Raw genomic sequence first — 12207 nt, forward strand, 5'->3', positions numbered from 1 at the left:
TTAGTCTGAGTAAAAAGGAGCCACGTTCATGTTATTCATATAATGTAAAAGATGTGAGTGAATTTTACTCAACAACCAGTAAAGGAGTCATGAGGTGAGATAAGAGGACCCACGTGCAAAACATGGTAGGTTGAAAGAAGCAACGTAAGCAACAAAGAAATCAAAGGGACAATAATCCTCCCGTCAGACATTCAGGAGGCGCGAAGATTGTGATGTTTTTCGTTTTTCCTGCTGACATAATCGTTCCTCTTAAACGAGTTCATAGCGAGTAATATTTTGATGTGTCCTGATTCTCGGAAGATAAAACGTTCAGTAACCGACGTTTGCCTCTTAAAGATCTTCACAAAGATCGTGCATTGTTCATGTATGTCCTTCGTCCCCTCGTCTGACTGCAGAGCACCGTGATAGCCCGGGAATGCTGCGGAGTGATGTGCAAATGTTGGGGAGACAAAGGCCCCCGTGGTCTTCCAGGCCCACGAGGGGCAAAGGTGAGTGTGAAACCCCAACTTTACACCAGGAATGTTTTCAGTGAACATATCACACATTTCAAATGCAAAAATTCACCATTGCATGAAACTGAGCAGCAGGGGAGAGGTCTGGACTGCAGGCGGCTGGTGCAACAGATGCATTCTGCGCTTTAGCATCATCCCACTCAAACATGAAGGCCGCATGTGAAAAACACGTCTGCACGGAGCAGATGCTGCTCTGATACCTGTGTAGATACCTGTGTATAGCTTTCAGCACTGACGGAGCCTGTCCAGATGTGCCAGCTGCCAGCTCCACAGGGCGGATGCTCCCTCTCCCACAGACCCATCCACACAGTCCATGTGTGGATGGGTCTGACCTGAGATCAGTTTCCACTGTGCCTCAGTCCATTTTAAACGAGCTCCTCTCTGCACGATGGAGCTTTAAACTGTTCATGTGGACGGCAGCCGGAGCTGCTCTGGTGTCCATGACGCAATCACTTTTAATGTTGTGCTTCCCGATTGTCTAAATACATAAACTCTAATAACTAAAATATTATTTTGATATATCACATTACTGACCAGCTGCCACTTAATCTAATAAGTTGTGAAATGTGTCCTGAAGGCTTTTGCAGCCCTTTGCTTTCTGTCTGATGGTTTTGAGTGTGTTTGCTTTATAAACAGGGTGAGAAGGGAGAGCGGGGTCATCCGGGTTTCCCGGGAGAAGAAGGAGTCGGTGTAAGTGCTTCTTCTTCATCCCACCACGAGCTCTTCAGCTGTAAATGAGACACTCGCACAATGCACATTTTCAGATTGCCAGTGTAAAAATTTCCAGATTGTTTTATTTTATTCAGTTATTTGTACAGAATGTTCTCTGTTTTTGCACAGTCGAGCAGCGCGTCAGGACACGTTTCACTGCGTGTAACTATGCATGTGATAAATAAAGGATCTTGAATCTGGTTGAAAAAGCGTCAAACCTGAATTCATTACCATTAAAAATTTTGCTTTTAATTATTTATTTTGAATTTTCTAGTTTGTAGTTTGTGTTCTTCTTGTTAAATTGCCAACTGCTTGCTCCTGTTTGTGGTCTTCCTAAAAGCAGTTGACATTTACATTTTACTTAAATGCAAATGTATTTTTGAGATATTATTCATATAACCTGATAACTGAAAGATGGACCTACAGGACGAAGCAGACAGAGAGCTCGAACCAGGTGCGCTGACTTTGCTTTTGTGTTGCAGGGCGAGCGAGGTCCTCCTGGACTTCCTGGACTTCAGGGCATCCGGGGCTGTCCTGGAAGCAGAGGACAGAAGGTACGCGATGTGTCGTACCTCTGAGAGGAGCACTGCTGAAGATCATTAATCGATCACGTGGAGAAAATGACGCTGCAGTTGAACAGACGAGTTCATAGAGATGTTTTTCATGTCAGACTGTGTGACGACTGATTTTTAGTATTAACTTTTGTTCTTATCATGAAAAACAAGTTTGTTTGTAGTTTGTTATAAATATATCACACAAATATTAAATATATCAGACGTTGGACGTTCAGAGTCGGGCTGAAAAAGTCAAACATGCTTTAACCTTTAAATCTGCTGTTTGTTTCTGCAGGGCTACCGAGGCCTCTCAGGCAACAAGGTGAGTGGCCGAGGTCTGCTGACACTGCTGCATTTACTGGAGAAACGACAGTTTGTCATAGATTGAGCAGTGAGACGTAACAGCTGATTCTGCTCCAACGCTGCAGGGGGACGACGGCGAGGATGGACTGAACGGCATTGAAGGAGAGCAGGTATGAACATCTGTGACTGAGGCCTTCTGCTCAGTGACGCGTTGCTAACGGCGTCACTTTTTCACTAACTAGTAATCTAACTAATACTGACTTCTATTGTTACAACAAGAAAATTACTATTTTTCAACAAACAAACGATTGAAGCTGTCTTCAGTTTCCCGGGAGCTGCGGGGGAGGGGGGGGGGGGGGGCTGATGAGGTGGCTCTTCTGTGTTGTAGCCAGAGGGGGGTTTGGTTTCCCTGATGTATAACTCCTGGCACAGCGTGCACTCCGTCATTCTGTGTCGGGCACCTGCAGGCCAGTGGACACACTGGAGTGGCTAACGTTAGCTGAGGCTAATATTGTAATGATTTTCTCCTCTTTGTGAAACAGAATGTAGCCTGACAAACATCTGGGCTAAGGACAATGTCCCACTGCTGACTGAGGCCTTTGTTCCTTAGTGATGTGTTAACACACACCTGAACACAGCTTTGACAGACATGCTGACACCTGCTGATGATCAGTGAATTGGTCATCACCTGGCTCCTGCTGTTCGATATAGTTAACATTTACACATGCTGTATTATCCTGGTGATTTACAAATCATGGTAGGAGAGTATGATGGTTTATGTCACGTGACTGTGGAAGAGAAGAGATGACGCGTTCTTCTGGTTTTGTTTGCAGGGAGAGACGGGACTCGGTGGACTGAAAGCAGACCGAGGACCGCCGGGAAACCCAGTAAACTAAAACCACTCAAAGTTTCTTCGCGCTGCATCAGCTCTGATCGTTGTTAACTAATGAAAAGATTGATCCATTTTACTGTTATTGTTTCTGTTTTCGTTTTTTTTTAAATGTGTTTTGACTTCAGCTCCTAAAAATGAAGCTGTGAGCTGTTGACCTCTGACCTCTGGGTAGGTTGATTGACAGGCTGAAATATCATCTTTAGGGCATCCCGGGGACGGGAGGCGAGAAGGGGCTGAAAGGACAGAAGGGACTGAGAGGAGACCCGGTGAGTTTCGGTGCTTTCATTTCAGAAAGGTCGGCAGTCACATGGACTTTTTTTCCTAATTATTTAAAATGTGGGAGGAGGAGGGGGACGAGGAAGAGGAGGAGGCAGGTCAAGTTCAGGTCAATCAGACTGCTAAAGGAAAATAAACCTTTCATATTTCAGGTTTTTTGTTTTTACAAAGAAAACCTGTTTCCAATGCCTGAATATGAAAAATGTCCTGAAATAATGACCCTTTAGTTTCTGCACATATTTTTATGATACAAAGATTATGGTGAAGATATTTGATGATGTAGTTTTTCTGTGCCCGTCTGATCTTTCTAACAAATACAAATAAGCTGGGATCGAGAGCGTTTCCAGTCTGATGTGATCACGCACTACATTCACTCATGAAACACTTTATTTACAACAATAATCCACAAACGTCGTGCTGCCATAAAAACCATCACAGAACTCTGCATGTCGATGTTTTCTGAGGATGTTTTTGTGTGTTTAAACATTTAAATGTCACTAATGTCAGTTAAAACTAGGCCTGTTCGATATAACAATATATATCTGATGACGATATAAAAACATCGTTTCATTTTACGCTATCGTTTGTTTCGTGGTGTCGCAAAACAAACTGTTTACAGCAATATTTTTTCATGTTTTGATGTCACTGTAGTTATTATTAATTTCTTAAAGTTCTCTCTTTCTCTTATATTTAATATAACCACACTACGGACGGACAAGCGCCTGTTTTTATGCGTTGTCGTTAGCAACAACTACGGTAACAGCATGTTCCACATAAACCTTTCACAATAAAGCTCAAGATCCTGTTGAGACTTTTCAAAATAAACTGAATCATGTGAAAGAGCAGATTATTTACGGATGAGAAGTAAAAAAGCCGCCAGGTGCTAAAAAATAGACCTTAAAGTCAAATGTTAGAACAGGCTTTTCCCCGCAGCACGCCGTGTAATAAATACAAAGAAAACGGTGGCTGTTACAACTTATGTCTAAAAATGTATCGTTTCATGCATCGGTTAAAACACTCGACTCCAGCTGAAAACGCTTCACGTAAGTCGAGCTGCCCGAGATTCACAGAATTTACAGAAAATGTTACATTTTTGTGATTTATATCATTATGGGACGATAGATGTCTTATATCGGGATATGAGATTTTGGTCATATTGCACAGCCCTAATTAAAACTGTAATATCGGCTCTTTCTTCTGTCGGAAAACCCGACAGCGGATCGCAGCTGAGAAACAGCTGGAAGCTCCACTTCAAGAACCGAACACTGTTTTTGTCTGACAGGGCACCCCGGGTGTCGACAACAACAGACCAGGACCCAAAGGAGACCCCGGCAGCCCAGGGAGACCAGTAAGACATGTCCACATCTTTATGTAAAAGCTGAACGTTAGCCGCCATAATGCCACTAGGTTATCGTAAATTATCTACAGAGACTAAAGCTGATTTTCTTATCAGGCTGTAAACGTTTTTAATATGGACTGCTTCTAAAATCTCTCTCTAACATTCACCCTGTGACGATGCATCAGGGAGCAGCTCGGGTTAGTATGTTGCCCAAACCTCCAGTTAGTAGATGACCTGATCTACCTCCTGATCTACAGCCAACACCAGTGTCTATGGAGACTGACTCACTGCTGCCTCTTCTGGGCATCAGAGGAACTGTGCGTTTCTGATACTAAAGTATTTGTTGGGTTTCAGGGGATGCAGAACCTGTTGTTCACTGAGAATAGGTTTCCAGTCTGTCCCAGAGAGACACACACTCATACTCACACCTTCAGAATCACAAGTTAACCTAACGAGCATGCCTTTGGACTGTGGAAGTGAGCTGGAGGACACGGGGAGAGCATGTGACACCCTGTCACTTTCTTTTCAGAAGAGAGGATGCCATTGGATCAGACAGTCTCAGTTCTGTTCGTAGCTGACAGGAGTGCGTGGTCTTCTGCTGCAGGACCCATCTGCTTCAAGTTTAATGTGTTGTGGATTTAGAGACGTTCTCCTCTGACATCAGTGAGGTCGTTTCTCTCAGAGATCTGCTGTTAACGCTGCATGTTGTGCTTTTAGAGCTTCCTCTGTAAATGATTGTGTGCAAAGTCCCGACAGATCAGCAGAATAGTCAGACCAACCCGTCCTGTACCAACAGCCATGCCACATATACACCTATATGCATTCATTTGGTGCCACGTGATTGGCTGATCAGATACGTGGCCAGTGATTGAACATGAACGTGAAGCCAATACAGAAGTATCTAAACCTGGTCGGCAGGGGGCGACTCCTCTGGTCTGACTGAAGTCTATGAGAAAAGGAGCGCACTACTCAGCCCAACGCTGAACACTCTTTGGTGTGTTTCTGAATAAAATGTGATTAATTTTACTTTTAAATCAATAAGCCCACCAGATGTACATCACAAATGAGTGAAGACTATATGAGCTGGTCCTGAGTAGCTCACTCAGGATGGCAACGACCAAAATGTTGAAATGACCAACCAGTGACTGACGCCATGGTAGCCATGACCTTCTCTGGTGTACAGTCTGAGGAAAGCCAGGCCAAATGGTCACAATATATAATTATAATATTTTGACCAAAATATATAATTCTGTGGATGGACGGGCAGAAGGACAGATGGCTGGATGCAGTCATCAGAATGTTTTTTAATCCACAGGGTGATCCTGGTCCAGACGGGTACGGGGGTGACAGTGGACTGAATGGAAACCCGGTGAGATTTCTCAGAAAAATCGTTCTTCTGTTTCTCTCTAAGAGAAGCTGTTTTCATGAAGAGCAGTGATCCTCATACAGAGACTCGGGTAGGAAGGTGCTGCTCTGTGCTGCAGAAAGACCTCAGCATGATGATGGTGACATTTTGTTCTTGTGCAGGGTCGTAATGGAAGAAGAGGTCCCAGTGGTGAGAAGGTAGAAGACGATATGAAGCAGCATCAGGATTATATGTATATCTGTGACTGTACACCAACGTCTGACTCTGTTTGCAGGGGTCACCTGGTGAGAAAGGAAATCGAGGCCCTCCCGGCATCCCAGGTGCTGCTGGGCCACCGGTGAGAGTTAAGTTCTGTCCTGACGGTCTGCTTTGTGATTGGACGCACGGCAGGTTGACCTTAATTGTGAAACCGAACATATTTAACTCAGAAAAGACGCGACTGCCTGTAGTTTAACCCCTCCTCCCCGCACTCAGCCTTCCTTTCACATCGCTGCTCTTACTATGAATGTTGTGGAGATGCTGACGGTCATTCAGAGTGGGAACGCCCTCTGGTCAAGTCCTCAGTTCTGATAAAAAGAGTGATCAAACATGCAGCCAGAATTATGCCAGAAGCTTGTCGACAGCTACCAAGAGCGTCTGTGAAGAACTTTGATTGAGACATTTAACCAAATATTAGTATGTTTGTTTATATTTGAGCCTGTGTGGATTAGAGAAAATCCATTTGATGCACGCTAGTGCTGGGCCATATCATACCGTTCACAGTAACACCGGTATAATGTTGGGCAATGATAAGAAAATGAAATATGGCGATAGAATCTGGGTAAAATGCGCATGTGCAGTGCCTTTGTTTACATACGCACATGGTGGCGACGCAGAATGAGAAGAGTGAAAGTGGATCGTTGAATGAAACGATGAACCAGAACTGGTTTGTAAAAATGCTGCAGCTTCAGTGGTGTGGAACTGGTTTAGCTTTCGTCCGTCAGATACACAACAAAGCACTATTTTTGGTAGCGCATGCTAGCGGGCCGTCGTTATTACTGTGTTGTTTGGAAAATACGGCACACTTAAAATCATCCTTTGATTTTTCTGAAAGTCGACAGAGCCCCTTATAATCCCGTGTGCCTTATGTATGAACTCTGGTTGTGTTTACTGACCTCGAGACAATTTTATGTACACGGCGCTCGAAAATCTGTCAAATGTTTCAGTACGACTTTGCTAAGCTACGAAGCCGCACCGCTTGATGGATTGTCGGAGCATTACGGCTATCGTAGGCGGAGCCTCGCGGAGTGATACGTACTGTGCTTCAACATAATGTTACCGTATTGTGTGTGTTTAACCTCTTTTAAAGTGTTGTGGATATTATACATGGTTATGCTGAGGATATGTCGGCCAGTTTCCACTGGAAATACCTTTTGGTTAAACTGTCAGCAAAGAATTTGCATTTGCACTGTTAAATGTTTATATAACTTTAATGCGGATAAAAAACAGCTGCTTGTTTAAGTGAAAATACATTGATGTTTTTTTGCACTAATAAAGTTGAGGAGTTGTAAAGTAATTTGTCTCGTGTCAATTATATCGTTTTCAAATGTATATCGTGATAAATATTTTTGGTCATATCGCCCTGCTCTAATGCACACTCTCTACGATCGTTGCACACTGGAAAAGGTTTAAAGAAATCATTAAAAATCCAAAATGACCTGAAATTCATGCCTGTGATGAACATCTGACCACAACTGTATGTAACCACTACGCATCATGTTCACGTCGCTGGGCCTGTAAAGGGATCTCCACTGCGTTGTAAGACCCCTCGATATGTTGGAACCAATAAGCTGTTTCAAATATTGAAGTCTCAACTGTTCAAGAGCCGTGAGTCAGAGCCAGGCTAACAGCGTTTACAGCTGAGGCAGTAAACTGTAAATGTTCTCCCGCAGGCTGCATCTGGCTGACTTTAGCATTAAATTCCTGAAGTATCATTGACAGTAACTGTACACATTATTCCTTAGAAGTTTTGTTTTAGTTGAATAGGCAGAAATCCCCACAGGACTCGAGAGGTGCCAGTTTAGTCTGTGTTTTTGCATCACTCTGGTTACACATTGGCTTTCGCTCAGCCGAATTTGGCAGATTCGTGCTGGATTTGGCCCATGGACAGACTTCCAGAGAAATTCGGTGGAACTATTTATAAATTTATTTTTCTCTGTCAAACCACAAAGCCAAATAGGATGCAGTTGCAGCTCTGCTTGGTATTAGTTAGTAACTTAATAAAAGCTGTTTCTCATTTAGTGGAGTATATTTGTGAACACATGTTGTATAACAGTCTCATGGGCAGTGTTCACGTCGACACACAGTCTGTGATATTCACCGTCTGCACATTCAGGCTGCCGTACGTTCATGTGGTGAGCTAACGCATTAGGAGGTATCACACAGACACAAATAAGCTCACTGTTGATCTGAAATGTGGCCAACGTCAGATCGTACTTCCCCAAAACATGACTGCACTTATCCACACCATGACTGTTTTCTCAAAGCAACATATGAAATGCTGCGCTCTTGAAGACGAGAGCGGCTGTGACGATGTGTGAATGACGCTGTCCTGCTGTCACGCTAACACAGTGTTTCTATGTTTCTTATGTCCTCGTTTGCTGTTGTTTAGTTTCCTCATTCTTCCAAGTGTAATCATTTGTACTTCTTGTTGGTTTAGTTTGTTCCCTCCCTGGTTAGTCTGTCACGTCTCTCGTATAAGTTCTGTCTCTGGGTTTTATTCATCTGTTTTCCTTCCTCCCACCTCATTATGTTTGATCTCTCCCCCATTCCCCGTGTGCTTCCACCGTTTTCCTTTGCCCATTGTTGCATTGTCCCATATTGCTGCGAGTGTCCCGACTTTTCCTTGCTCTTAGTTGCTTGTTCCTCACTTTCTCAGTTGTCTAGTTTCACGTCTGAGTTACGTTTTTTTTGTATTTGGTGTTTTGCCTGCCTTAGTTAATTCTTTTGAATTTTGAGTCCTGCGTTGGCTCCTCCCTCTGCCTGACACACAGTGCTCAAATGACACCAACCAAATTCTTAAGGCAGGTGTTCCACGCCATTTGGTCAGGGACACACAAAATTATTCCAGGTGAATTACTTAGCCTCCGGCCCTGGTGACTGAAAAACATCCAGTCTTTCCATAAGCTGTGTCCCAAAACCTAGGCCGCATCCTTCGGTGGCCGCATCCTTCGGAGGCCGATTACGTCACAGCCAGGCGACGAATAATGATAATAATAATGGATTGGATTTATATAGTGCTTTTCAAGGCACCCAAAGCACTTTACAATACCACTATTCATTCACTCTCACATTCACACACTGGTGGAGGCAGCTACAGTTGTAGCCACAGCTGCCCTGGGGCAGACTGACAGAAGCGAGGCTGCCATATCGTGCCATCGGCCCCTCTGGCCAACACCAGTAGGCGGTAGGGTAAAGTGTCTTGCCCAAGGACACAACGACCAGGACAGAGAGCTCAGGGATCGAACCGGCGACCTTCCGGTTACAGATGCGATTCCCAACCCCCTGAGCCACGGTCGAAGGCTGTCCCAATTGCGGCCGACAAATGCGTCATTCATTTCCCCAGATTTGAAGAATGGGTCGGTATCCTTCGTGGCCCAACCTATCCCAGAATTCATAGCCCAGCCGATTCCAGTTTCCAACAATGGCGGCAGCTACTTAGTTTTAAAATTACTCTTATTAATCTTTTTGGGTCACAAAATAAACTTTTAACATATTTTCAGGTGAGAAAGTAGCTGTGTAAACCTCAAATATCTGCTCAGTTTATCAAGACACCACATGTTTGCAAAGGTGCTCCGACGTTTTCGGAGACGTCTGTTACCCACTATAGCTAGCCGGGGCGATTACAGCGAACTCCCGGCACATCGTTTTCAGCCACCCGTGGTCTTTGGCTACTCAGGTTAAACATGATATATAAGTCACTTAGATCACTTTAAAATGTTTTTGTTTGGCTTTCTTCAGTGTTTTATTTGTTCGTGAGTAAATCGGTTTGGCTGCGATTAAAGTTATTAGAATAGATGAAATAAAACTTTATTAATCCCCCGGGTGGTTTCCTCCAGGGTTGTCACACAGCTGAATAACCATCAAACAGAAACTGATTAAATAGACGTGTGAGATGATAGAGAATTGACTCCAGTATCCTGTCATATATACGTAGACTCCCGGCATCTGTACTAGGCAGTCGATACATAATTATATGACATCATGCATGACGTCATGAGGTTTGACCGTAGAAAGGATTCTGGCAGGCGCATGCAGACAACCACACGCTGATTTGCTATGTTTGTCATAGCGCTGTAATTATTTTTTGATGGAATGTTCCTAGCGCCCTTGTTTTTTCTTGTTCTTTTTTTTTTATTTCCTAATTTTATTATTATTTTTCAACACTTCTTTGTTTTAGAAGCAATACAAATAAAGTGTAGTGACATATATATTATTATCAACGTACACTCCAGATGACTACTGGTCTACAGCTATGCAGACTATCCATCAGTGATCATCAGTCATCATTGATTGGAAGAGCAGAGGTGTAAATAATCACCAGTTATCAAACTGTGTTGACCCTGCAGGGCCCTGCTGGGGACAATGGGGAACCTGGACCCAAAGGAACACCTGGTTTTCCAGGAAATCAGGTGAGTTCATTTCCAGTGGCTGCAACATAAAGAGTGTTCAGTGTTTGCATGATGTGAATCGAGTGAACAGTGGCAGTTCTGCTCCTCCCACAGGGTGAACATGGATCTGTTGGAGAACCGGGTCTACCTGGAAGTCGTGGCCCTAATGGGCAGGAGGTGGGTGACATCACTTCCTTTCTTTGCATTCAGGAATACCCATGTAGCACGCGGCTAGAAGTCAAAACCCAACCCTTATCCAACTACAAGCCTTAATGGCCCCAATGAGATTTTGTGTCACAGTCTGGTTGAAGCAAACTGTGTGGATGTGAATAGATAATAGTGGAAACAGACGTAATATTAGCTGAAAGCGAGCTGTTTATTGTAGGCTGGTAAACAGCACAAAAACAAAAGGCAAAGGAGAAACTAACAATAACCTAAACTGGGTGAGCGAAATATAAAAACACTAGAACAAGGACCTAGAAACCTGAAGACCTGACATGGATCCATCAACCTAGAGGCATGGAAACAAAGCAGACGATTGGACGAGGAATGAGTGGAAACACACACTAAATACACACAGGAGGTGATGAAGCGGAAACACATGGGGAAACAGCTGATTACAATGAACACAATGACGGCACAGGGGAAGTGAAACTAAACACAATGAACATGGGACACCAGACCTCTTCAAAATAAAACAGGAAACATAATGACATGAAACACGTGAAGGGTGAGGGAGACTTAAACACACGGGGTGAAGACACCAGGGGACTGTAATAAACAATAAAGTGTAACAGCAACCTCAGTATAATAGAAATGAACTTAATAACCTGATGAACTTAAACATAAACATCAAAATGTATAAAAACGCTGGGTCAAATGGATCGTGGCCATAAACCACAGCAGCAGTTTAAACGTATAAATGTGAATAAAACTGGATTCAGCCTGTAAATAATGTACTTTTTTTTTATAAATGGAAAGATATTTTGGCATGGTTTTGTTGGATGGGGGTGTAAATTCTGATGGAGAAATGTCCATGGTTGTTATTTAAGGGCCAACCAGGAGAACCAGGAGTGAAGGGTGCTCTGGGACCACCGGGACCCAGAGGAATGCCGGTAGGATCCCGAACAGGAACTGAGCTTGTGTATATCTGTAATTCAATGCATTTATCTCATGCATGACTTTCTCTGTGTTCAGGGTCTGGATGGTCGTGACGGGTTTGGACCTGAAGGACCGAAAGGTTCCAAGGTAGAGCTGAACCTTAATTTAACATCAACCAACAAAAACTGAATGAATTCTGTTTTCATCAACAATGAAAAGCAGTAAGAAGAACGCCACATGATTTTAGTTTCAGCTATTCGTTTGATGGAGGAGAAGATGTTCTGGTTCTCTCAGGATACACTGTGGTTTGTGTCACTGGTGACCCGCACCCAAACTCTGTGCTGGCAGAATCCAAAATTTATGTTCCCTCCCAAGTTCTCATAAGAACCTGAAGAACCTCAGTTTTACCAGGATTCAGAAAAAGGAACGTTCGTCCATTTTTCACTGGCAGTGGTGAAGTGATTGAGGTCTGGGAGGCTTGTTGAGATTTGGGGGCTTAGTGGA

The 12207-nt window shown here is 43.6% G+C and overlaps 1 protein-coding gene across 1 annotated transcript in view; it reads left to right on the forward strand.

Annotated features, from left to right (window-relative positions):
* The window catches only part of LOC118456120 (collagen alpha-6(VI) chain-like), a 44185-nt gene that overhangs the window by 16545 nt on the left and 15433 nt on the right, over window positions 1-12207 (forward strand). Inside the window, exons 13-27 of the mRNA XM_087847675.1 lie at window positions 396-488; window positions 1149-1202; window positions 1706-1777; window positions 2073-2099; window positions 2206-2250; window positions 2914-2967; window positions 3176-3238; window positions 4531-4596; window positions 5903-5956; window positions 6115-6150; window positions 6228-6290; window positions 10561-10623; window positions 10717-10779; window positions 11655-11717; window positions 11800-11850. Of these exons, the coding sequence (XP_087703801.1) occupies window positions 396-488; window positions 1149-1202; window positions 1706-1777; window positions 2073-2099; window positions 2206-2250; window positions 2914-2967; window positions 3176-3238; window positions 4531-4596; window positions 5903-5956; window positions 6115-6150; window positions 6228-6290; window positions 10561-10623; window positions 10717-10779; window positions 11655-11717; window positions 11800-11850 (867 nt within the window). The remainder of the gene's footprint in view (window positions 1-395; window positions 489-1148; window positions 1203-1705; window positions 1778-2072; window positions 2100-2205; window positions 2251-2913; window positions 2968-3175; window positions 3239-4530; window positions 4597-5902; window positions 5957-6114; window positions 6151-6227; window positions 6291-10560; window positions 10624-10716; window positions 10780-11654; window positions 11718-11799; window positions 11851-12207) is intronic.

This window comes from Neolamprologus brichardi, chromosome 11, assembly GCF_056152115.1.
Source record: "Neolamprologus brichardi isolate AB-2024 chromosome 11, ASM5615211v1, whole genome shotgun sequence".
NCBI lineage: Eukaryota > Metazoa > Chordata > Actinopteri > Cichliformes > Cichlidae > Neolamprologus > Neolamprologus brichardi.